The 26,584-nt window shown below is 42.9% G+C and overlaps 1 protein-coding gene across 2 annotated transcripts in view; it reads left to right on the forward strand.

The window, feature by feature from the left end:
• The window catches only part of SNX13 (sorting nexin 13), a 199,908-nt gene that overhangs the window by 116,974 nt on the left and 56,350 nt on the right, over positions 1–26,584 (forward strand). For both annotated transcript variants that reach the window (XM_068235995.1, XM_068235996.1), the window contains exons 9-15: positions 942–1,025; positions 4,316–4,454; positions 5,851–5,939; positions 7,170–7,269; positions 14,451–14,644; positions 15,123–15,227; positions 18,959–19,091. In XM_068235995.1, the coding sequence (XP_068092096.1) occupies positions 942–1,025; positions 4,316–4,454; positions 5,851–5,939; positions 7,170–7,269; positions 14,451–14,644; positions 15,123–15,227; positions 18,959–19,091 (844 nt within the window). The remainder of the gene's footprint in view (positions 1–941; positions 1,026–4,315; positions 4,455–5,850; positions 5,940–7,169; positions 7,270–14,450; positions 14,645–15,122; positions 15,228–18,958; positions 19,092–26,584) is intronic.

Consider the following 26,584-nt stretch of genomic DNA (forward strand, 5'->3'; position numbering starts at 1 on the left):
GGCGGGGGGGTGGCGCTGCGGGTAGCGGCGAATCGGCGGCGAGCAGCGGTGATCGCGTACTACACGCAGCTAGCAAAGTGCTAGCTGCGTGAAGGAAAAAAAAATTATGCAAATCGGCCCAGCGGGGCCTGAGAAATCCTCCTGCGCAGGTTACCCCGAGCTGAGCTCGGGATAACCGGCAAGGAGGTTGAGGCATGCCCCTGCCTCACCCCAAGTCACGCGTATCACAAAGCATTCAAAAGCAAAAGATGTTTTATCATTCAAACCATGGTGGGCCTGTCTATCATCATTAGTTTAATTTAACCACTTAATGACCGCCTAATGCCGATGGGCGTCGGCAGGTCGTAAGTGGTATTACATGGAGGCCTTTCCATGTCAGTTCACAGAGGGTTTCTCCGTGAACAGCCTGCGAGCCTCCGATCGCGTCTTGCAGGCGAAATGTAAACACGCGGGGAGGAAATCGGCGATTCCCGGCCTCTGATTGGCCGGGGATCGCCGGCATCTGATAGGCTGAAGCCTATCCTAGGCGGCGCAGGTAGCCGGCGGCGATCAGACCCCCCCAGCAGGACATCCCCCTAGTGGGGAAAAAAGGGGGTAAGTCTGGTCGCCCTGGCTGCAAAGTGATCTGTCCTGTGGGCTGGAGAGCCCACACAGCACAGATCACAGCAAAATCCCCTGGTCCTTAAGTGGTTAATAATATTTAAATGTGAGAAATATATTAATTTAAAGGAAGAGGATAAAGTTTTTAAAGTCAATTTAAAACATATTTTAGGAGAAAAATATATTTACGTAGATCTATCCAAGAGGCCTCAGAGAGGGACAAATGAGGAAGAAAGATGGACAGAGGGATTTACCTTCCAAAGAGGGACTGTCCATCCGAAAAGGGGGCAGATGGGCGGTTTGGTATATCTATTTGCATTAACACTTTTTTTCTTGTTTAGGAAATCCTTTCACGAGGAATTCTTCTTCCTTTAATTAACCAGCTCAGTGATCCTGATTATATTAATCAATATATCATTTGGATGGTGAGTGTAAATTTACCTAAATTACTTGATAATGAGGTTAACATTTTTCATTTGAAATCCTTTGATGACCACTGCAAATTACATACAGGAAGCTGGAGCCATCATGGTATACACAGCGAATTCCGCATAGTCAGAGATTCATTCCTCATGTCTTACAACAGAGGTGACCACACTTTTTCGGCTTGTGAGCTACTTTTTAAAATTAGCAAGTCAAAATGATCTACCTATCTACAATTTTGTATATACATAATGGAAAATGTAGTGCGGTAAGGTTCTACCATGAAGTCCTTGCGATCTACCTGTAGATTGCGATCTACTTAATTGGCACCCCTGTCTTACAATAACCCTGTCTTTTTACTAGCAGTCTGGTTAGTCTATTTGTTTTGTCCACTGTGCAACATAGTATTTAGACCTCATGGATGAAGTGCTGTTTGGACATCAGTAGTGATGGTCATGTCTCGGAGAGTTCATGGAGAAGCATGGGATTTGTTTGATCAGCTAATAGATTTACAACGCTCTGATTTGCTGTGATCACATCCTGTTTTAGCAGATGATCATGACTAGAAAATCAGAGACTTGTATACCTGTCACCTGACCAAACTGATAACATGCTTCTCCATGAGTTCTCCTAGACACGACAATCACTAGTCATCAGCCCGTTTATTCCTTTCCTGGTTCTAGGACAGGTTGGATCAACTTGATACGATGGGATGGCATAAGGTGCAATCAAATGTGCAAGGAGTTAGATATCAGATGATATCTAGCTTTTGAGGATGCCCACGATACATGCCTGCAATAGGGCTCTCTTCCCCACCCCCACCACACACACCCATTCCTCCTCTGCTCTTCTGACCTCACAACTCCGTATTCTGTGCCCGGTGCTGTATATCCTTGTAAATTAGTTTGCACCTTACTCACCTGTATGCCATTCTATTGTATCCAACACTGTACTTTGTTTTTTGTAATTTATAAAGTTGTTAATGTCATTTAAATATTTCGTATGCGCTTTATTCTCTATTTTGTTCTCATTAATAATATGGTTAGATGTCCTGTAGTGAAAATTCAAGCACTTTCTTCAACCCGGGCTCAGTGCTAGAGGGGTCCAATTTGAAAAAAAAAGTTTTTACTTGTTCCCATGGAAACACAAAATCCAAAACGGTGGGTCGTTCGTAATTCGAGCGATCGTAAGTCAGGGACTACCTGTACATTTATACAACAGGAGGTGTTGATGAGCCATTCTTTTTTTCTTTTCTGAATGCATTATGTTCTCCATGGCAAAACACATATTGCAGTGGTTTGATTGGTGCAGCATATTTCCTGAGTTTATAGGTCACATGTAGGTTATTATTGGAACATGGAACTTACCACTGGAACTGCTTCCTGTAATGTGCCCCTCATGCAGGTATATTGCCTGGCTGGCACATTGACCCTTATCTCTCCCACCCTTTATCACTGAATGGCACCAGGAACTGTTAAGCTGCGTACACACCTTTTATGGATATTGCCCGTTGTGAATCACGACCCGATCCCCTTGGGCAATGTTGCTGGGCTGGACTGAGCACACGCGTGTCAGATGTGTAGCTGACAACGCGATGTGTTGCTATGTGGGAGAGGGACAACGAGCAGCACATGCGTGAAGTCGCACAGGGGGCAGGAGAGCGGCCCAAACAATGGGATCGACGTTGTTGAAGTTGAGTACAGGTTGGGGGTCGCCAGCTGCCATACACATGCCTGATTGTCTGCTGAGGCAGTCGTTATAGGCCCGCCTCAGCCGACTTGTAGTCAGGCGTGTGTATGCGGCTTTATTCTGTCTTCCTAACTCTGTGTCATGGTTGATAAGGATCAGTAGTTATTCAATCTGAGCTTGGCAGTTTCATGTGCATGTGCACAGAGGACATGCCTATAATTTGGCACGAGTGATATCAGACTCTGATGTTGAGCATATGAGCTAGGTTTTGGGTGAACTTTTTTCTATCTCATTCTGTGTACAGTTTACCATTATCTTTACTGTTATATAGGCATCATTTGCTTTACCCTAATTGCCTTCTAAACATTCATTTGCTGTAACATCTGTGTAGCATATTTTGTTTTAACGAACAGTTTTTTTTTTTAGAAATTACAGGGCATTGAGATGATGTAATATGGACTGAGCCGCTAGTAATGGGATAATCAATATTTACAATTAAGATGTTCAAAAAATGTTCAGAATGCGCTTTAAATACAAGAAAATCTTTTGGTTCAGAATTTGTCTTGTTAAATCTGGTGTGTCTTTTATAATGAACCTTTTATTTTCTTGTTTGCTGTGTCAGCTTGGATAAACTAATTACATGTACAGCTACAAACCTCACTTTCCGTTGAAATGGGAAATCGATAAAAACAGTGAGCTGGATTCAGTCACCTTCATGTAGAAACATGCAGGGATTCTTGCTTATCTTAGTGATAGAACAGGCATGATATGTTACAGTGTGCTCTCCTAGAGGAAAGTCTTCCAAGAATAAGTCAAACAGAAGTTTGCCGCCTTAACCCTTTAGCAGCCAATTTATTTAGAGGCTTGCAAACGTGCCAGGCCAATTTTAGCACAATATTTATTTATTTGTTACTTTTTCTTGCTTCTAATTAGTATTGTTGTAATGTGTATTTATGGCCACTTGTCACTAGGGGGCAGTGTGAGACAATAAGAGGCCTTCTGCTTTAAGTTTCCATATTTTCTGCTAGAGAGAGATCAAAGCATTGCAAGAATTTACAGCACAACAAGTTCTGCCAACTGAAGTTAAAAGCAGTGCACTTATCTCAAACGAGATAACTCTATTGAATCTGCGAATGGGTTAAAACAGAAGGTGTTTGCGGTTGTTCAGGTTGGACACCTCAGAGCTCACTCTAACCTGAATGATCACAAATGCCTTCTGTTTTGAAAGGGGAACTTCTGTTTTGCATAGCATTTTAGGTAGGGTGCTTTTTGGTCTCTTTCAGCCCCTTCCTCACTGCTAGGAGTTTTGGTTCACTTCCTCCTTCCGGCTTGAAGGAGGAAGTGCGGGTTGGCGAGGCTTGCAACACGTCCAATGGGACGCGTGCAAGCTGTTTGGAGTGCAGGGAGGATGCAGATTTATGGGTAAATAACCCCTTACGTCACCGCCGCACACATGCAGTAATTATTAATAATCATTTAAATCAAGAATTCAAGTGCTTAGGCGCTCGAATTTACTCATGAGAGCATCCATGGTGTTTATACATGAAACAAGTTTGACACTAAAGCAGCATATCATGTGTTTATATTGCATATGTACTTTCAGATTCATGATTCCAATTGCAACTATGAGGCCTTCATGAATGTTATTAAATTAAGCGACAATGTTGGAGAGTTGGAAGCTGTGAGGGACAAAGCTGTTGAAGAACTGCAGTATCTCCGGTCATTAGATACTGTAGGAGATGGTATGTACCACATCTGTGATCAATGTTTTATATATTCGCTGCATACTACAGCGTAGTATGCGTATTGGAGAATTTTATATATTCGCTGCTTCAGTGAGGAGGTTGTGTTTCTCTGATAGGTCATGTGGCATGACCAGCACAGGATACAGCTCTGTAAGCCATATCTTCTGAGGGTGGGCTGCTTCTTCCCCTTCATCATTATTATAATGTGTCATGTGAAGGCTCCAAAATCACTAGGGCTGAATGTCTTTAGTGAGTTTGGGGAAGCAGTTCAAATCCTTGTGCATTCTCATCTGGTAAATTAGGTTCTGCTTGATGCCGTGTACAGTATTTTGTCATGAGCCTTCTTCCTGTATACCAACAGCTGAATTATTAGCTTAAAAATTATCCCTACCACCACAAACCCTAGAAAAAGGGACACTTCAACCTACTACTAAAGCACTGTACATACCTTAGATGGTTCTTGGGCCAAGGCGTCCTTTTGGTATTACCTTTGTCAAGAATCTAGCATGTGTACGGTAGTTTCCGATCCCCTCTGATGTTTCAGCAAGGAATCTGGATTTTTCTTATCATATTGTCCAAGCACTGGTTGAATACATTGTTCTCCCTTCTTGCCCCTCCCACTCCGACTCCCCTCTACCATCCCTTACCCGTCCATAGCAACAGAATGCATTGCTAGCCTAAAGGTTAGCAACGCATGTGCATGGCCGATTCAAACCTCCAATGGGGCCCCAGGGCAAAGGTCACTTAGGGACTCCTTAAGACCCCAACTGCCCCCCCTTCAGCGTTGTGGGCTACAACTCTCCTGTCCTGACACTGCTTGGTTCATGCTCTGTCTTCATCTCACTACCTGCCTCATAACATGCAACGGGTCTAAAGAAGATGCAGGCAGCAGGGATGAAGACAGGAAGCAGGAACGGATCAGTGCACTGGGACAGGTAAGTTGTGAACCTTGCACAAATTGTGCAGGGGCCCCGGCGAGCAGTCAGGAAACCTGGGGAGTGGTGGCAGCACCCGGTGACCCAGCACCCCCGTTTGCCTGACATGTATCACTGGCCCTGCACATCTGTACAGCACTCTGCTCTGAACTGCCATCCGAGAGGAACAAGCCCCGATTTGAGGGCCACAGTATTTTGTGCGTGTGTACGCACATTTACATGGAATTCTACTTTATGTAAAAGCTTATTGTGGTTTTACCTGTGATATATGAAAGTTTAGGACATTTAAGTGTGTAACTTTGTATGCTAGATGCTATCAGAACTTGTGGTATTTTAATTGCAATTTGAACTGTGTAGCTATTGGTGCTTGTACTGTAAAATGTTATCTGTTACCAGTATGATGCAGTATGCTCTGCAGCATTGATGACACACCTACCTTTGCTTTTGTCCTCTACTAGATATCAACACTATTAAAAACCAGATAAACAGTTTACTGTTTGTAAAGAAAGTATGTGAAGCGAGAATACAGAGATTGCAGTCTGGAAAAGTAAGTTGTTATACCGCTCCTGTTTTGTCAAAGAAAGATGAGGGCCTATAATGGTAATTTCTGGGTAGCGTTTGAATATATGGCACCCAGCGATACAGCTCACTTTCTCACACTTTAAAGTGTAACTGAGCATGTGGCTAGTAAGAGGAAATTACAAAATGTACTGTGCCTTGGTCACTGGTCCCGGAGAGACCATCACATAACCGCTATCACTAGTGGGAGAAGAGAGGTAGCAGAACAATAAAAATTGTACCTGGGAAGGGGTTTCTGTTCTTGCCATGTTCTGTATTTTTAGAATCCCAGGCATGTTTCTACAAACTGTCTCATGGAAGAAAATGTGAGCCTTACCCCAGAAAGGCTCCCGTGGTTTCCTTCTGCTCATCATTTCTACTTCCAGGTCCCTAGTACAGCTCTCTCTCTCTCTCTCTCTCTCTCTCCCCCTCTCCCCCTCTCTCCCCCTCCTCTCTCCTCCCTCTCCCCCCCCTCCTCTCTCCCCTCTCTCCTCCCTCTCCCCAAAATCCAAGATGTCTGCTAGTCGTGCTTCTGATGAGATAGGCTTTGATTGTTAGGGCTGCTGTCCTTCTACCGGAATGACCTGCAGGCGCTAGTTTAGAGGAACGGACATCAGTGGTAGAAGACATAGCTGCAACCATCACCAATAGTTTGTGGACAACATACCTGTAAAAAGGGAAAAAGAGCAAGCGGCTGGGGGGATTCTTCCTCAGTAGGACAGTATCCTGTTTTTTCACCACAGGCTAGCTTTTAAATGTGACCTGGAATTACACTTTTTAGCATGCTATTGTTTTTTTTTACATGTGGATGTCAAGTTCTAGAAATTGTGTCCACCCAAAATGTGGTTGTAGATTTTGGGGATTTTTCCTTGCAAATAACCATGTGATGATAATCCTACCTAATAAAACGCAAGTGTCTCTGCGTCCCATGTCCCTGTGTGTGTGTGTTTTTTGTTGTGCGCATGTGCAGGGAGGGACGCAGAGACACTAAGGAGAGCTGGGGGGGATGACGCGGCGGGGGGCCAGGAGGGGCAGGTGTGTGCGCATGGTGTGAGAGGCATGCGCAGACACGTAAGCTTGGAGGATGAGCGGTGACAGACCTAGCCATTTTTAAACGGGCTAAGGTCACTAGTAATAATAATAAATATTGAACTTAGTGTTTTAAACACTTGAGATTTTATTGCGCACAGAGATAACCCTATATTACGTATTCACGCAGGAAATTGATACTGTGAAGCTGGCTGCAAACTTTGGCAAACTTTGCACAGTCCCCCTGGACAGAATTCTTGTACACAATGTTGCACTACAGTTTTTTATGGGTGAGTAAAGAGAAATGCCTGCGTGTTTGTTATTTGAGTTGTGTATGGTCACTTGCCCGCTCTTCTTTTTGGCAGACTTACTCTCCATATGTTACAGCATTGTGCACCATTCACAAGACAGTATGGAAAGGGGCAGGGTCTCCCAACACCAGGTGCACAATAATACGTTGTAGCCTAGTATTTCATTTGTGTTCTGCAGTTTGGCTCACCCCTAAACCAAAGTAAAATCTATTAACGCTTTAGCGGCCAATTTATTTAGAGACTTGCAAGTGCTCCAGGCCTATTTATTTTAGCACATTTTCTATTTCTTATGTGTTATATTTCCTTGCTACTTATAAGTTCTGCTGTAATGTGTATTTATGGCCATTTGTCACTAGGGGCCAGTGTGAGACAATAACAAAGGACTTCTGCGTTCGGGTTCTATATCCTCTCTGCTAGCAGAGACATAAAAGCATTCCAAGAATTTACAGCACAAGGAGTTCTGCAGGCTAAAGTCAAAAGCAGTGCACGTATTATAAATGAGATAACATCTTTGCAGCTGCTAATGAGTTAAATGAAGCCCCTGGTGGGCTAGATTTCCTTTGTAGTAGTGTTCTGGCACTGGAACATTGAGATAACACCGTTGTGTGGGAAACATTTTAGTACTTTTACTATGTAAGACCTTTCACGACCTATTCTGTATTTGACATGTGTTTCGTTGTGTCCCTGCAGCTCACCTTTAAGCTCTGTTCTCATTAGTGTGGTTTCAGATCGTATCCGTTTCAAACGCCTCAGTTGTTCTGAAAAACTGATCCATTGCATTATGGTTACCACAGTTCCCTTCCTGTCTGCTGGACCGCAGCGGCGCTCTTCCCAACATGACGCAGGCTTGTCGGGAAGAGAAGACAGAAAGGGAACTATGGTAACCATGATGCCGGCAGAAGCAGGTAAAGTATGTATTCCTGCCACTCTCCCCTGCCTGCTGAGCTGCCACCTCACAGTCCCCACTTCCCATCCCACAGTCACAGATACGCCAAAACTGCATCGCCCAGCATCCTGATCTGCCATCTCACCTCCACCACCATCCTAGTGTAAGATTCAGTGGGCTGAAATGAGGGGAAGTAGCAGCAGGTAGCTCGGGGGGCCCATGGCGCCTACTTTTCTGGGTGGGTGTAGTGGGCCCCAAATTTACCTTTGCCCCAGGGCCCCCATGCCCTTTCCAGTATTTTTTTGGCCAATAGGATGCAAGCAGGCAATCTGTTTTGACATCGGTTTTCTTTGTAAAGTTCTGTGTGTGACCGTCGGTCCATTTTTGCATTGCCTGCGTGGAATCTGTACTCCGGGAAATAAGTGCCAAATCTGGACTCTCTGTTCAGTTTTCACGAACGTATCCCACGGATCCATTTTTCTATACAAGTGAAGACGGACAATATTCTTAGCGTTGGGATCCATGGCTCCGTTACTATACACTCCAAAAAATAGTATCTCATGTATACGTCTTTTAAACAAGTGTGAACCGACCCTTAAGATGTGAGTGGTGTATTCTCCTAAATAGATCATGTTTATCCAGCTACTTTCTTCTTACAAGATTTTATTCTGCCAGTTTATGTTTTCCTAGGTACCTTTACTGCATTAGTTTAGTTTTACATTCCGAGCTACAAAAATGCCATTTAAAAATGATCAAAACAGCTGTTTCCTGTAGCTGCAAACCGTAGCAATTATCCAGTCACTGCTTTTGCGATCCTCCTAATTCCAGGCCGTTCTAATCTGATTATTAAACTTAGATTTGATTATTCTCACAAAGCCGTCATTGTGTTTCAGAGGTATTTAGTTTCTTATCTCTTGAACAGATTTACTGAATCAGAAATGTAGTTAGTATGCCTAGTCATAGTCATTGGTGTAACAGGAGAATGTTCTATATTTCAGTATCCGTCACTAAAAGCTACTATTTCTTCCTTTGGCATTTAATTTTTTTTCTTTCACGTTGTTTAATACAGTGATACATCCGATACAATTTAGAATTCAGAGACATTTTTTTCTACTATGTATCTTACAGCCGAACTAAAGGCTTTTATCAATGTATCTGTGGAGGGTGATCTGTGGAGGGCAGCACGGTGGCGTAGTGGTTAGCGCTCTCGCCTTGCAGCGCTGGGACCCTGGTTCGAATCCCAGCCAGGGCACTATCTGCAAAGAGTTTGTATGTTCTCTCCGTGTCTGCGTGGGTTTCCTCCGGGCACTCCGGTTTCCTCCCACATTCCAAAAACATACGGATAAGTTAATTGGCTGCCCCCTAAAAATTAGCCCTAGACCACAGTACTTACACTACATAATATAGACATATGGCAATGGTAGGGATTAGATTGTGAGCTCCTTTGAGGGACAGTTAGTGACAAGACAATATATATATATATATATATATATATATATATATATATATATATATATATATATATATATATATATATATATATATATATATATATATATACACTGTACATTGCTGCGTAATATGTCGGCGCTATATAAATATTAAAAATAATAATAGGTTAGCACGTTTTTCCCACCGTCTGATAACCCTGTTTTGGTGCTAAAAGGGGTCTGCCAAGGTGGCCACTAAAAGTCCAATTTCTAGCGAAAAATCGTTCGAGCAATCAGTAATTCTGATCAGATTGGTTGTAAATAATCTCTGTTGATGGGCACAAACGATTATAAAAATAGTCGTCCAATTGGATTTTTGTCAAATCAAAACTTGGATTTTCTTGTTGGTTGTGATAGATAGTTAGTTGATGGTATAGTGAACGATTTTTCTTCCAATCAGAATTTTCTGATCGTGCAAACCATTTTTCTGTAGAAATTTTCCAACCTATCATACACTATCTGTACTTAAAGCAGCTGTTGTCCCTCAACCAGTCCTATTTAGGTCTGTCTAATAAAGGCAATACCGGTAATACAAAAAAGTAAGTTTTTGTTAAATTAGTCTTAAACTGGGTGAAAACAATAGTCAATCTCTTTCCAAATCATTGTATGATGCATTGACCCTTATTTAACTTTCACTGAAAGATTATCAGATACTTCTGATATGTTCACTTTAAAATTATTGCTTAAAGGGAATCCGAGGTGAGAGGGATTTGGAGGCTGCCATATTTATTTACTTTTAAATAATTCCAGTTGCCTGGCAATCCTCCCGATTCTGTGTCTCTAATACTTTTAGCCATAGACCTTGAGCAAGCATGCAGCAGATCAAATAGTCTGACTCTGTCGACTCGGGTTTTTCTGGATTAGCCATATGCTTGTTCCAGGGTTTTGACTCAGACACTACTTTTTCCAGAAGAGCAACAGGGCTGCCAGACATCTGGAATTGTTTACAAGAAAATAAATATTTCAGCCTACATATCCCTCTCACCGTGGGTTCCCTTTAAGGTGTGGTTTGCAGAGTCCGAAATAGATTGGTGTCTATGCCACATATCTTGTACAGCAATGCATATACCATACAGTTATTTTCAGTGATTTTTGGTTCACATTTTATCCCCAGTTATGTGTGTACCCTTGTTCATTTCATAAAGTTTGCTAAACTTCAAGCATTGGATCTTGATGCTATATACTTCAATTTTTCTATTATTGATTATGTGTGTGGGGATCATTTTGGCATAAAGACTATTTTTCTATATCCCATTTTTGTTGAGTGCTAAAGATGAAAAGCAACATACTGAGTGTAACTTTAGCTATAACTGTTACAGTGCAAAGTATCTCTTATGCTACAATCACACCATAGGCACACCACACACATATGCACACCACACACATATGCACACCACACACATGCGCACACCACACACATGCGCACACCACACACATGCGCACACCACACACATGCACACACCACACACATGCGCACACCACACACATGCGCACACCACACACATGCGCACACCACACACATGCGCACACCACACACATGCGCACACCACACACATGCGCACACCACACACATGCGCACACCACACACATGCGCACACCACACACATGCGCACACCACACACATGCGCACACCACACACATGCGCACACCACACACATGCGCACACCACACACATGCGCACACCACACACATGCGCACACCACACACATGCGCACACCACACACATGCGCACACCACACACATGCGCACACCACACACATGCGCACACCACACACATGCGCACACCACACACATACGCACACCACACACATACGCACACCACACACATACGCACACCACACACATACGCACACCACACACATACGCACACCACACACATACGCACGCACCACACACATACGCACAGCACACGCTCCCCACACGCACCCCACACGCACCCCACACGCACCCCACACGCACACCACGCACACCACACGCACTACACGCACACCACACGCACTACACACACCACACACATACACACACCACACACATACACACACATACACACACATACACACACATACACACACATACACACACATACACACACATACACACACATACACACACATACACACACATACACACACATACACACACATACACACACATACACACACACACACACATACACACACATACACACACATACACACACATACACACACCATACACACACCATACACACACCATACACATAAACTCACCACACACACATACACTCACCACACACACATACACTCACCACACACACATACACTCACCACACACACATACACTCACCCTCACCACACACATACACTCACCACACACATACACATACACTCACCACACACATACACATACACATACACTCACCACACACATACACATACACATACACTCACCACACACATACACATACACTCACCACACACCTACACATACACTCACCACACACCTACACATACACATACACTCACCACACACATACACACACATACACTCACCACACACATACACACACATACACTCACCACACACATACACATACACTCACCACACACATACACATACACTCACCACACACATACACATACACTCACCACACACATACACATACACTCACCACACACATACACATACACTCACCACACACATACACATACACTCACCACACACATACACATACACTCACCACACACATACACATACACATACACTCACCACACACATACACATACACATACACTCACCACACACATACACTCACCACACACATACACATACACTCACCACACACATACACATACACTCACCACACACATATACATACACTCACCACACACATACACATACACTCACCACACACATACACATACACTCACCACACACATACACATACACTCACCACACACATACACAGACACATACACTCACCACACACATACACATACTCACCACACACATACACATACACTCACCACACACATACACATACACATACACTCACCACACACATACACATACACTCACCACACACATACACATACACTCACCACACACATACACTCACCACACACATACACATACACTCACCACACACATACACATACACTCACCACACACATACACATACACTCACCATACACATACACATACACTCACCACACACATACACAGACACATACACTCACCACACACATACACATACACTCAACACACACACACACACACTCAACACACACACACACACACATACACATACACTCACCACACACATACACATACACTCACCACACACATACACATACACTCACCACACACATACACATACACTCAACACACACACACACACACTCAACACACACACACACACACACACACACACACTCAACACACACACACACACTCACCCTCACCACACACATACACATACACTCACCACACACATATACATACACTCACCACACACATACACATACACATACACTCACCACACACATACACATACACTCACCACACACATACACATACACATACACTCACCACACACATACACATACACATACACTCACCACACACATACACATACACTCACCACACACCTACACATACACTCACCACACACCTACACATACACATACACTCACCACACACATACACACACATACACTCACCACACACATACACATACACTCACCACACACATACACATACACTCACCACACACATACACATACACTCACCACACACATACACATACACTCACCACACACATACACATACACTCACCACACACATACACATACACTCACCACACACATACACATACACTCACCACACACATACACATACACATACACTCACCACACACATACACATACACTCACCACACACATACACATACACTCACCACACACATACACATACACTCACCACACACATACACATACACTCACCACACACATATACATACACTCACCACACACATATACATACACTCACCACACACATACACATACACTCACCACACACATACACATACACTCACCACACACATACACATACACTCACCACACACATACACAGACACATACACTCACCACACACATACACAGACACATACACTCACCACACACATACACATACACTCACCACACACATACACATACACATACACTCACCACACACATACACATACACATACACTCACCACACACATACACATACACATACACTCACCACACACATACACATACACTCACCACACACATACACTCACCACACACATACACATACACTCACCACACACATACACATACACTCACCACACACATACACATACACTCACCATACACATACACATACACTCACCACACACATACACAGACACATACACTCACCACACACATACACATACACTCAACACACACACACACACTCAACACACACACACACACACACACACACACACACACATACACATACACTCACCACACACATACACATACACATACACTCACCACACACATACACATACACTCAACACACACACACACACACACACACACACTCAACACACACACTCAACACACACACACACACACACACACACACACTACCATATACATACATACGTACGTACATACATACATACATACATACTGTACATACACCTACCTTTGTTAGGAACCCTTTGTCTTTGTTCAGCTTTGGCAATGTATTATACCCATTTTTACACTAGCTGTATTTGGTTACAGATTTCATGCAGCAGACAGGAGGGCAGGCACACCTCTTCTTCTGGCTTACGGTGGAGGGTTATCGGGTAACGGCTCAGCAGCAGCTTGAGGTGTTGCATAGTCGGCAGCGGGATGGAAAACACCAAACCAACCAAACTAAAGGTCTTTTAAAGGCTGCTGCTGTTGGAGTATTCGATCAGTATTTATCAGAAAAGGTACACTTTCCAGTCGCTTTGTCTCCATTGAGCTCTGCTGTTTCAAAAACCAGGACTTTTTTATTTTTCTTTGGAGTGAGCCATCCTAAGGAGTATTAGAAGTGGAGGTTTGTTTACCTTCTCATAGCAAATCTTCCACTTCTAATACTCCTTCTTGCTTTAGTATAAGCCTATTATTATATTAGACTAATAGGAACTGTGAGAGGAATAAAGCTAACTGTGAAAGGGCTACGTACAGTTTATTACTTGTTCCGCCATTTTATTTTAGTCAAACTTTTAATTTTTAACTTCAATGTCCTTTAATCTTCTGTCTTTCTCATCCTAATTTTTGCAGTTCTTCATTTTGTTATTTTACGTCACTAAGCAGTTACACCAATAAACTTACATTCTTAGCTTTCATTTTCTACCGTGATAATATGCCTTGTAAAAAAGGTGGCTTGAGTTTAACTCCAAGTCTTTTCTTTGATCTCTGCCGCAGGCATCACCCAGAGTTCAGATTGATGAATATTTATTAGCAAAGCTGGAAGATGTGCTGACCAATGAAGACCCAACACCTGAGATCTTTGATGAGATTCAGAGGAAGGTAAGACCCTCTCCCAAGTCCTTCTGTGTTAGTAGCGGTGAACGGTAGAAGTAAGGGCTACAGTACATGGGAACGTGGAATATAGTCAACATTTCCCCTGAGCTGTAAAAGATAATACACACCGTAGACTCGTAAGAATAATCATTATTTTCATAAAGTTACTCAAAGGGTTAATAGACCGTGTTACACTTTGGCTGAAACGTTATCCGTTCTATTCCAGCAGAAACCTATCACTGTCTGGAATGATAGGCATGAGCAAGTACGGTTTTGCTCGTGTCTGGAAAGGGGGCAACCGCAGAGAGGGTTAATTTACCTTGGTGACGTCCTTTTGCTGCTACACTCCATCCACCTGACACTGCTTCACAGCCGGAACTTCAGCTTTGAAACAGGAAGTGTCGGAAGGATGGAGTGCATCCAGGTATATTAACCCTCTCTGTTGCATAACCTTTCTCTGATATTGATGGATACAGTTTTGCATCTCGGGGAAGCTCCACAGTTCTTTAAACTCTAATTACAGTTTATAAAACTGAGCAAATGGCTCTGCAGAATTCAGTGATTGTGAGCAGATCTGGAAACTTAGCAGATAGAATTTTTCCTCACAGAAAAGATTGGAATTAATTTGATAATACACCATTTCCATGTAATGACAGCTCCTATCAGTGCTTCGAACTCCTTTCACATTGCACTAAAAGACATTCCGTTTGGGGTAATAAAACGGAACGGATGCAAATGGATCGTATGCAGAGCAAATGGATCGTAAGTGCAATTGTAACAGATCTGTACGATCCGTTTTGGCAAACAGAATGCAAGGGTGGGGAGACTACAATAAGGTATACTGAGTGAGTGGCGATATGGAATGAAGACATGGATGAAAAAGTGATGCCCAATGTTAAAAAGTTATCTGTGCATTGTGAACCAAGCCTTACTCTGAGCTGGGGGAGTTGATATCTCTGAGACAAATAAAAACTGGGGAACGCTATGGACAATAAGAGAGAGAAAATAAGTTTTTATTATGTTATAGCAAACTGTAATTCCACTTAAAGAGACTCTGAAGTGTCATTTTTTTACCTCTTTTCTTCATAAATTCCTGTTAAGCATGAATCCCCCCCTTGAATCGCTGCCTTCCCACGGCAGATGGGTGATTTATTACTGTGTAGATTATGCTGCCCTGACACGCAGGGCGTCTATTCCTGGAGAGGCTGAGCTTTGAGCTGTAGCTCATCCTCTCCGCAATCAATCTCTGCAGATCTCCACCTCCTCCCCGCCCCTCTCAGTGAAAGGAATGCTGAGAGGGGCAGGGAGAGGCGGCGATCAGCAGAGGTTGACTGCAAAGGAGGCAGAGCTGTGGCGAATCTATTGGGGCATTCATGCAGAACAAGATTATATGAAGAAAAGAGACAATTTCTGAAGCATTTAGAAAAATTCTTGCACACAGTGTTTCAAATCTTAATTACGTTTAATGAGGTGCTGTACGTATGCATTTGTATGATTGCCTTTGCATTTTAGTTACCTCATCACAGTATGAACTAAGATATGCTTTCTTACTTGATTTAATTTGAACTGGCGGCTGTGACCACAATATGACAAAATACGTATACACTGTTTCTCTTGGGGAACTGAAACTCTATGCAGAAGGAAATAATATACCGTTAACATCCATATGCATTGTTATTTAAACACACTCAATTTTTCAAAACATGCTCTCCAAAGCTGTGTTTCTCTCTCTTTTGCATATGACACGGTTTTACACTTCCCTTTAGTTTTTAAAGTCAAATTCTGGGCCGAACCATACTAGGTAGTCTGGATAACAAACGAGATAGGAACTGTACGTTCATTCTTAAGCTGGGGCACTGTCACCTCTGTTCCCCCGTGCCTCTTGTCCCCCTGTGCCTCTTTTGTTCTCCCTTTTGCTTCTTGGGCCCCCCATGCCTCTTTTTATCCCCCTCTGTACCACCTAGTTTCCCTGTGCCTCTTTTGTTCCCCTGTTACTCTTCTGTTCCCCCTCTGTCATATTTTCTCCCCCTCATGCCCCTTTTGTCCGCCTCTTCCTGTTCACTCCCCCGCCCCATTATTTTAGCTGAGTACGCAGCGGAAGCAGCAGCGGTTCTCTCACCTGCTTCGGGAGCCTCTACAATGAGCAATCTCCTCTCACCCTTGCTGCTTCCCCTAGTGCCAGCTTCTACTTATTGTGTAATGACGTCATTATGCGATCAGTAGAAGCTGGCACTAGGGGGAAGCAGCAAGGGTGAGAGGAGATTGCTCATCGTGGAGGTGCCCGAAGCAGGTGAGAGAACCGCTGCTGCTTCCGCTATGCACTCTGCTAAAAGAACGCGGCTAGCGGAGCACAGGGAAAGGAGTCCCCAACTGTGTGATGTCATTGCAGCAGGTTGTTCATATGTATTTTTCATGTATATGTAGTTTCCACTCCTGTATATTAGTATTATAATTATTTTGTTGAAATGTTGGCCATGGGATTATGTCCTTGATCTCCATAGGGGGGAGGCGTTGCATCACAAATATCTTTTTACTAACTCTATACAGGCTAATGGGGTACTGGGGCTCAAAAGGTAACTAGCCTATGATAGAACACTCCTCTTCCAGAAGTAGCCAACTGCAGAAGTTAGATTGTCATTTTATGTAAATGGATTTATTAAAGAGGTACTGTAGTGACAAACTTTTACATTCGTTATCCTTGTTTCAGCATCAGAAACACTTCCAATATCTATATATTCCTGTATATTTGTATGTAGCCCTGTCACAGCTCTTTCTTAGCTATGTGTGTGTGTGTGTGTGTGTGGGGGGGGGGGGGTAAGCTGCACAGATGCTGGTTGCACAGTTCCTTCTGTAAGTAGGTTACTGGAATAAAGATTAATATGGCCAGGTAAGTATGCATTTTTTTTAATATAAAGATTCCCTCCCTCGTTTCTGGCATAAAGTGCCCAGTACAAATAAAAGAAAGACTGGGTCTCTACCTGGATTTATGCAAAATTTGCAGATTTATTAAAGTACCATAACCACAAAAAAAAACACCGTTTCAGCCAGAGGCCTTTCTCAAGTGTTATAAAGTGCCCAGTAAGCAAAGCGCCAGTATGTTCACTTTAAAGCACCTCTAGGAAGGCAATTCTGGCTCACTCTCAGGCCTCGTTTACATCATGGCCGTTTCTATGCAATTTTCACAGCGCATTGCCCTGTGCCTTCTGCAAAGTATTGATTTTCCCATATAATTAAATGTGCCTGGTTCACATCTATGCGCTGCTCTGAGCTTTGTTACTAAAACATAGTTTCTGTGCGTTGAGCTGTAAAGCGCACATCAATGCAAGTGAATGGGTGCGCTTTTATTAGCGCATACAAGCGCATAGAAACACATGCGTTTTTTTAACCCTAATTGAAAAAAACAATTTCATAAGAAAACAAAACGCTATTGACAACTGCTACAATAAGCAAAACATGCTTTAAAAAAGCACACTAAAGCGCGCACAAGCGCATGCGTTCTTTATCAGGCGCTTTTACACGTTTTTAAATGCACCCAATGTGAATAAGGCCTATGTCATCAGTTGGTAGTGGCAATATTTTTACCTGTGTGTTCATACCCCCTTTTGTGTTTATAATTTTTCAATACTGTACTGAGTTAAACCCACCCTTTACCGTTTTTCAGAAACTTATAGAATAGGGAAAGACTTAATTTCTCTATATTTACATTTTTCATTCATTTATTTTTACTCCTTAACCAGGTGTATGATATGATGCTGCGGGAAGAAAGGTTCTACCCCTCCTTTCGGCACAATGCTCTCTATGTTCGGATGCTTGCTGAGCTGGACATGTTGAAGGAGCCTAGCTTTAAAGGATCTGATGATGGAGATGGAGGTAATGCTTGATAGACTGTACTGCGGGCGGGCTGCTGTTATTATTTATATGTTAAAGAAAGGCCATGTATCTGGAAATGTTATATTTGTCGTTGATAACAAAGCACTGGCCTCATTTGTAGTCTTAAATGATTTATCATATATATTATTCATCAGCCCCATTAAAGTTGCCATATTGATTTCTAGGCATAATTCTTCCAGTAATTCTTCCATGAGTCTGTCACTGGGCCACACTCTCTTCACAACTGTATATTTAGCTAGCATTCCTCCTGCCAACTTCAGGTACCGCCCAAAAATTTAAAGAGAATCTGTCATTAAGCAATGCATCCAATAACAATCTAATAAAAGAGGTTTACAATGTGTGACTCGCAAGCTCCTTTAAAGCGGAATATAACCCTGCATTTCATCTTTGCTCTAAAACATTGTTTACAGCATATTATATGCAACCAGCATTTTTTTTTTACTAGACCAGCATTGGAAGGGTTACACACAGAGCTTGAAAGTTCAGTGCAGTGAAATACAGACGCATCCGAACGTTAGATAATGTTATCTTGAGTTTATAATTATAAACTCATGACGAGATGGTACTTCACACACTCTAAGATGGCTAAATTTAAAGGCGGAAATGGGAACTGTTGGAGATGTCTTACTGCGTTTGGTTCACATATGCATATGTGGTGGTCGTGCCCGGTTATACAGAACTTTTGGAGAGAGATAGGCGATTTCATTAAACTTCCTTCCCCTTTTCATCCCAGTACCGCTCTGTTGAGTTGCATGGAACCTGACCGCTTTAGACATGCAAATAAACTAGTAATCCCTGCAGCAATTGTGGCCAGGAAACTTATAGCAAAATCCTGGAAGAACCCCGAAGCTCCCAGTATGGAAGAGTGGATATGGATGATGTCAGATTTTTTGCAAGGTGGCGAGGGCAGTGTAGAAGATGCTGGCACCAACAAACAAATGGAGGAATGGAAAATTGCATGGGAAAAAATAAGTAACATATAATAAGTAGTTGAGTATTTGAAGTGGAGGGGATGAGGAGAAAAGAACCAAATAACCACTATATTACCAACTGAAATTGTAAGGATAAATGGATGGATGAATGTGCAGATGCATAGATATATGTTGAAGTATAGAAGGCACTTATATGAATGTGTATGAAAGGTGAAATAAGAGTAATTGCTTTGCTTCTCAGCTTAGATATGTGACCTGTTTGTGCATGAGGCCTGTCCCCTCCATTGGCTTGGTCCGGCCCTGATGGCTCATGCATGGAGGGCATGCCCATAAAATAAGTGGGTGGTCGGAAAGGGATATTAACCACTTAAAGTTAAGATGGGTAGGTGGAGTTTGTTTTTTGCTGGTGCTTGTGTTTTTTTTTTTTGTTGTTTTTCTTACTTTCTTTTTTCTCTCTCTTACTATAATTAGTTTGACCTGAGCCACTGGTGGAATATTTGATATATTGTAGTGATGATGGAGTGAGGGAGGGGGGGAGGAGAGGAAAGAAAATCAAACTATGATGCAGACCTGAGACCCACGTATGATGGCTTCACAGCTGTCACATGGTCATATCTGGGTCACATAACGGCTGAGTTTGAAAAAAAAAAAAAAAAAAAAAAAAAAAAAAAGATAATGTTATCTTGTGTTTACTTAAATGTATCAAGTGAGGAATGTGACACATTCTCTGACTGTGGAGAAGCTGCTCAACACAGACAGAGAGTCAAAGCATGTCTGCCTGAATGAATGAATAAAACCAGTTAATAAAATGCAAAGTCAGCTCACAAAGCAAAAAACTGTACTTTTGGGAACCTATAACTTCTAAATGAATAATAATACTTATGCACAAATGCAAATATGATAACCGTATGGCATGTAAAAAGTAGGAAAACCTGTTTTTGTTGAATATTATGTCGAGGTTTTAAACTGCTTTAAGTATTTAGCTTGATACATGGTACACATGCTCAAGAAACCTTCACCACTTAAAGTGAACCAGAGACGATGCAACCGCATTTATTTTACCATATATATCAGTGGGGACATTAGAGAAAACACCTACCCTGCTCTCTGTTTCATTTTGAACTGTTCAGCTTGCTTCTTATCAAGCATGATAAAATCCACGACTGAGCATTCAGTCTGGCTTTGCTCAGGAATTATTATAGCTGAGTCATTATAGCAAAGCCAGACTGATTGCTCAGTCGAGGATTTTATCAGGGCTGATTAGAAGCAGGCTGAACAGTTAACAATGAAACAGAGAGCAAGGTAGGTGTTTTCTCTAATGTTCCCACTGATATATATGGTAAAATACATGAGGGTTCTTCGTCTCTGGTTCATTTTAAGGCCTATTTCCACTGTCTTGCATGCAATTTGAGTACTGTTGCGGACATTTTTTAAGTTTTTAAAACTGACCTGAACTCATAACTTTTACAGCTGATACAAATCCTGCAATAAATCTGCAGTGTGTCTACTTCCTGCTTTCATGTAAGCAGACATAAGGTTAGCATCCTGTGTTTACAAATTAGCTGCTCTGCCAAGGCAGCCAGAGATCAAATTATAGTTGTGATTAGTCACAGATGAGGGGGAATTAGGCTAAACTCTCTAAATACGTACTGGGTGGATTTTGCTATGTTTTTCATATGTCCTATGCAAGAGTTCAGGTCTACTTAAAATATAATCTGTCATTAAGGAATACAGCTCTCTAATAACTATCTAATAAAAGAGATTTACATGGTGTGACGTACAAGCTCCTTTTCGTATTTAGCCTGACACATGAAAATAAAACTGGTACACATGCTCAGAAAACCCTATTTCTACAGCCTCACATACAATTTGAGTGACAGTTGCAGACATGAGGTTTTTAATGTGAAATTGTTAAAACGCATGTGTTCCTATCTACAATTTTGAATGCAAAGTTTTGTATCAGATTTTTAATCTTCATAGCAACTAAGTTGGCATCACTGTGACTAAATAGGAAACAGTGTGCATTTCAATGTTTATAGTTTGTGTTACACAAGGTCATCAGGAGTGCGTAAATTTGCACTGTCCTGCGTTCCCACTTACATGCAGAGGTGAGTTGCAATCATGCCATGCTGCATATATTTTGGCCCGCAGTGCTGTCCCATTCACTGAATGGGAGCAGCACTACAAAAGAAAGCGACGTGTATTGATGTATATGCGCATCCCCACCTGCGTTGTATGGTAGAAATAAGGCCTTAAAGGAATCATCAGGCAAATTTACAAAAATCTGCTTTACTCACCTGGGGCTTTCTCCAGCCCCTTGCAGCCGACTGTCCCATGCTGTCACCTCTGCTCTCTGCCGCACGGTGCAGAGGACGAACCACGAGGTCGCCCTTACTGCGCCTGCGTCAAGCGCCACTGTCAATCACGGCCACGTTGTCTGCGGCTTACTGCGCAGGCGCAGAACTACTGCTCCTGCACAGTAAGGCGTGGACAACGTGACCGTGATTGACTGTGGCGCTTGACGCAGGCGCAGTAAGGGCAACCTCGCGGTCGTTCTCTGCACCATGCGACGGAGAGCGGAGGTGACAATGTGGGACAGTCGGCTGCAAGGGGCTGGAGAGAGCCCCAGGTGAGTAAAGCAGATTTTTATAAAGTCGCCTGATGATTCCCTTAAAGGGACTCCGAGCTCTGAGTAAAAATAAAATTTGAACTTACCCGGGGCTTTCTCCATCCCAGCCCTGGTCGGGACGTCCCACGCCGGCCTCCTGGCTCTTCTCCCGGCGGCTGTCCACATAGCGCGGACAGGCCAGGCCCCCGGGCGACACTGGCGAGTGTCGGGGCTTCTCCTTCCGTATACGTCACGAATGACGTCACACGCCGGCCGCTGCGCGTCATGACAGCACGGCGCATGCGCGGTTTAATCGCGCATGCGCCGTGCTGTCACGCCGGCCGCCGTCATGACGTCATTCGTGACATATAGGGAAGGAGAAGCCCCGACACTCGCCAGTGTCGCCCGGGGGCCCGACCTGTCCGCGCTATGCGGACAGCCGCCGGGAGAAGAGCCAGGAGGCCGGCGTGGGACGTCCCGACCAGGGCTGGGATGGAGAAAGCCCCGGGTAAGTTCAAATTTTATTTGTACTCAGAGCTCGGAGTCCCTTTAAGAGGAAACAAATCGAGTAATACAAGGCTGTTAGATAACAATCAAACTAAATGTGTTTCTTTGCCTAGCAAGAAGTTTTGAATCAGGATGATACCATTTATTGGCTAACTTAAAAGTATAAATAAGAGTACGTTTTTGGCCCTTGGGCCTTCATCAGACTGAATCCTGTATGCTTACAAGACAGCTTTGTACATGCAACATCAAAGGGGGAAACATAAATACAGGTCATTATGATGCATTCATTGAAACAAAACCTCCAAAACCGTGTCAGAGGTTGTTATAACAAACAGATAAGACCCTTTGTTTACTAAGTGCTCACACAACTGAGACACTGCCAGGCACACAGGCATCGTAAATTCCTAGCTCAAGGCATCATAATAACATGTATTTATCTTTCCTAAAAAATCCATGTATCCCCTTTGATGTTGCATGTACAAAGCCGTCTTGTAAGCATACTGGATTCAGTCTGACGAAGGCCCAAGGACCAAAAGCTTACCTTTTTATATATACGTTTAAACCCTACGAAACCCTGCCATGTACTGATGAGGACCAAAAGTCCGAAACAGGCTGTCTACATGTGGGGTTGATGTGGCTGTGTAAAATTTAAAGCTATAGGCTTGCTATACACCAGCGGTTCTGGATGCTAGCCTGGCTTACAGGGGCATAAAGAGATAATTTGCATATTCAGTAGTGGTGCGTTGTGGGTAACCACAGATGTTCACTTGAGCTGAATTATTGCAAGTTCCTTCTATTTTAAGAAGGCAAATCACGCCAAGCATTGCTTTTTTGCCCCTTTTAGTCCCCTATACATTCCCAGTGGTTTGGGTCACACCAAGCTGCTTGGTTACTCTGTTAAGTTAGCTAATAAAATGGTATCATCCAACTTTTTGCTTTTACTGATCACTAACACTGTACAATATTCATCTGCTTCTACTCTGCTTGTTTGCCTAGAATGTCTCAAATAATCATGTTGGCTTGTGTTTGAGCGCCCTCTAGTGGCCCCCTTTGCATTTGAGTGTTATGAAGAGGGAAGTAGTAGCAGTAGGGTATTGTACCGTTTTAGCCATCAGTAAAAGCAAGAAGTTTTAAATCCGGATGATACCATTTATTGGCTAACTAAAAATGAATAAGAATAAACAAGCTTTCGGCCTTGCAGCCTTCGTCGGGCTTACATCCCTGAATAGGGAACTAAGAGAATTGTGGTAGATAGGATGACACATGAACACTTTTGGATGCGAGCCATTTGTCTTTGATTATATTGCATTCAGCGTTTTATGGCATTTATTATTGCTTTTTATGGCATTTCTTTTTTTCTATTTTTGAGTAAGCTCTTAATAAGGGTATAATTTATCACAATACAGTCTATTTTCCAGAAAAATTATATTTAAATCACAGCTACCAGCAGACTCTGGCTGTCATTCTGAAGAGGATCAGATGAGCAGCTGTTGAAATATTTTGTGGAGGGAGGTGTGTTACTATTGCCTTACAAAGCAGAAGGTTTTTGGTTAGTCTTTTTTTTCCAGAAATTACCTAATTGATCATTCAAAAATATCTGGGCCTTCACACAACTAGATATAAAATCTGAAACGTGTCTATAGTTTGTGGTAAGCATGCTCTGCAGTTTTTGTTTTTATGAAGGAAATATTCTTGCTGACTGGACTTTGGTACAGGTAGTCCCTGGTTAAAGAACGAGATAAGGGACTGTAGGTTCATTCTTAACCTGAATCTGTTCTTTTAGTGTACCTGAGGTGAAAGACATCTCAGCTACCATACCTACCTGAGGCTTCCATAAGCCCCCTTGATGCCGCTCAGTCCCTGGGCCTACTTCCCCTGCAATACGGCTCGAAAGCCTGGCCGAGTCGTGCTTCATCCTGCATGCGTGGCCTGGCCAGGTGCGCTCCCCCGTCTGGGAGCGTTCTGCACTTGCTCAGTACTAATACTGCGCAGGCGCACTACGCTTCCAGGGATGGGAGCGCACCAGGCCGCACATACACGTCAAATCACAATTTGCCCAGGCTTTCGGGCCGTATTGCGGGGGACAGGAGACACCAAGGGACTGAGCGGCCTCAAGGGGGCTCACGGTGATGTCACTGGAGAGTTGAGGTGGCAGTGGGCGCCGGGGGTGCACGGCCTGACGACTATTTCATAAAACTTGCTTTTCCCGAGGCCAAAGGTACAGTGTCATCTGAGTTCATTGATAAGTACTGTATTGCACTTAAGAATTTCTGCAGATCACCAGTTGTTGTCAGCTGCATGTATGCACTTTGTCACTGGTTGAATTAATTTCTCAACACAGTCAGATTTTCTTTGCATGATTTTGAACATAACAGAATATGTTAAGCAGATTTAATAGAAATGAATCTGGCTAAATGGAATTATTTTAGTTGAACAGTATATGGCTGCTTTTGTTTTTTACTAAAACTCAAAATAGTGGCGCTACAATACTAATTATTTGATAAAATATTTATAAGTAATATTTTTAAGTTGGCAATTACACAGAAATTGTAAGCAGTCATCAGCTTGAAGGGTTATTAACCCTAGAAGCGCCTTACTTGTAATAATTTACTTTTACTTTTTATAACAACTAGGGCCCACATATTTGTCATTTGTGTCTCTTAGTCTTCTGGAAGTCGGCTTTCTCTATAAATTGTTTGTACACTGCAGTAGTGTCACTCGCCGTCTCACCTCCCTCCACCATACCAACAGGCGGATTGGTAGCCTCCAGGCTAATGATGCGTCTGTACAGCACTTGGGTTTGAACAGTTGTACCAAGGGATCGCTGTGGGTGACAATCTGTACATATGTACAAGGCTTTAAGTATCAGTCACATCTGAAGAGTAATCTTATCTTCCAAAGAGATGAAAGCATTTCTAAGTGTTTGATAGCTAAGTAAGCAGAGAATCCCAAAATAAAAAATTGTGATCACAAGACTTGAAGAAGCTCATCTGAAGGAGTGCACAAACTAGACTATACTCGGGCCGAAGCAACCGTTAAAGATGGTCTCTGCTGAGAATCTAGTGTATGGCATGAGATCCGGCTTGCCGGATTATCTTGGCGGGAATGCAGTCCGATGCTATTGTTTTCTCCTGCGCTTCACCATCCGTCTGCCACTCTCCATTGGGACAAAATGCAGCAATAACCTAGCGAATTGTCTCTAAAACCTTGTCCTTAAAATGTTGCCGAAGGGAATGTTCCTCAATCCCTGCTGGGCAACATTAATCACTTGCCCACCCCCGGGACGAGTATCTATGTCCCTGAAAAATCCATCTTCACCTCGCAGGGATGTAGATACTCGTTGCTTGCTCCTGTGCTTATTCTCACCACCGATCGTTAGAGAGGGGAGATCAATGAATGGGACTGCAGATCCCATTCATTGATCT

This window comes from Hyperolius riggenbachi, chromosome 5 (assembly GCF_040937935.1).
Source record: "Hyperolius riggenbachi isolate aHypRig1 chromosome 5, aHypRig1.pri, whole genome shotgun sequence".
In the NCBI taxonomy this organism is placed as follows: domain Eukaryota; kingdom Metazoa; phylum Chordata; class Amphibia; order Anura; family Hyperoliidae; genus Hyperolius; species Hyperolius riggenbachi.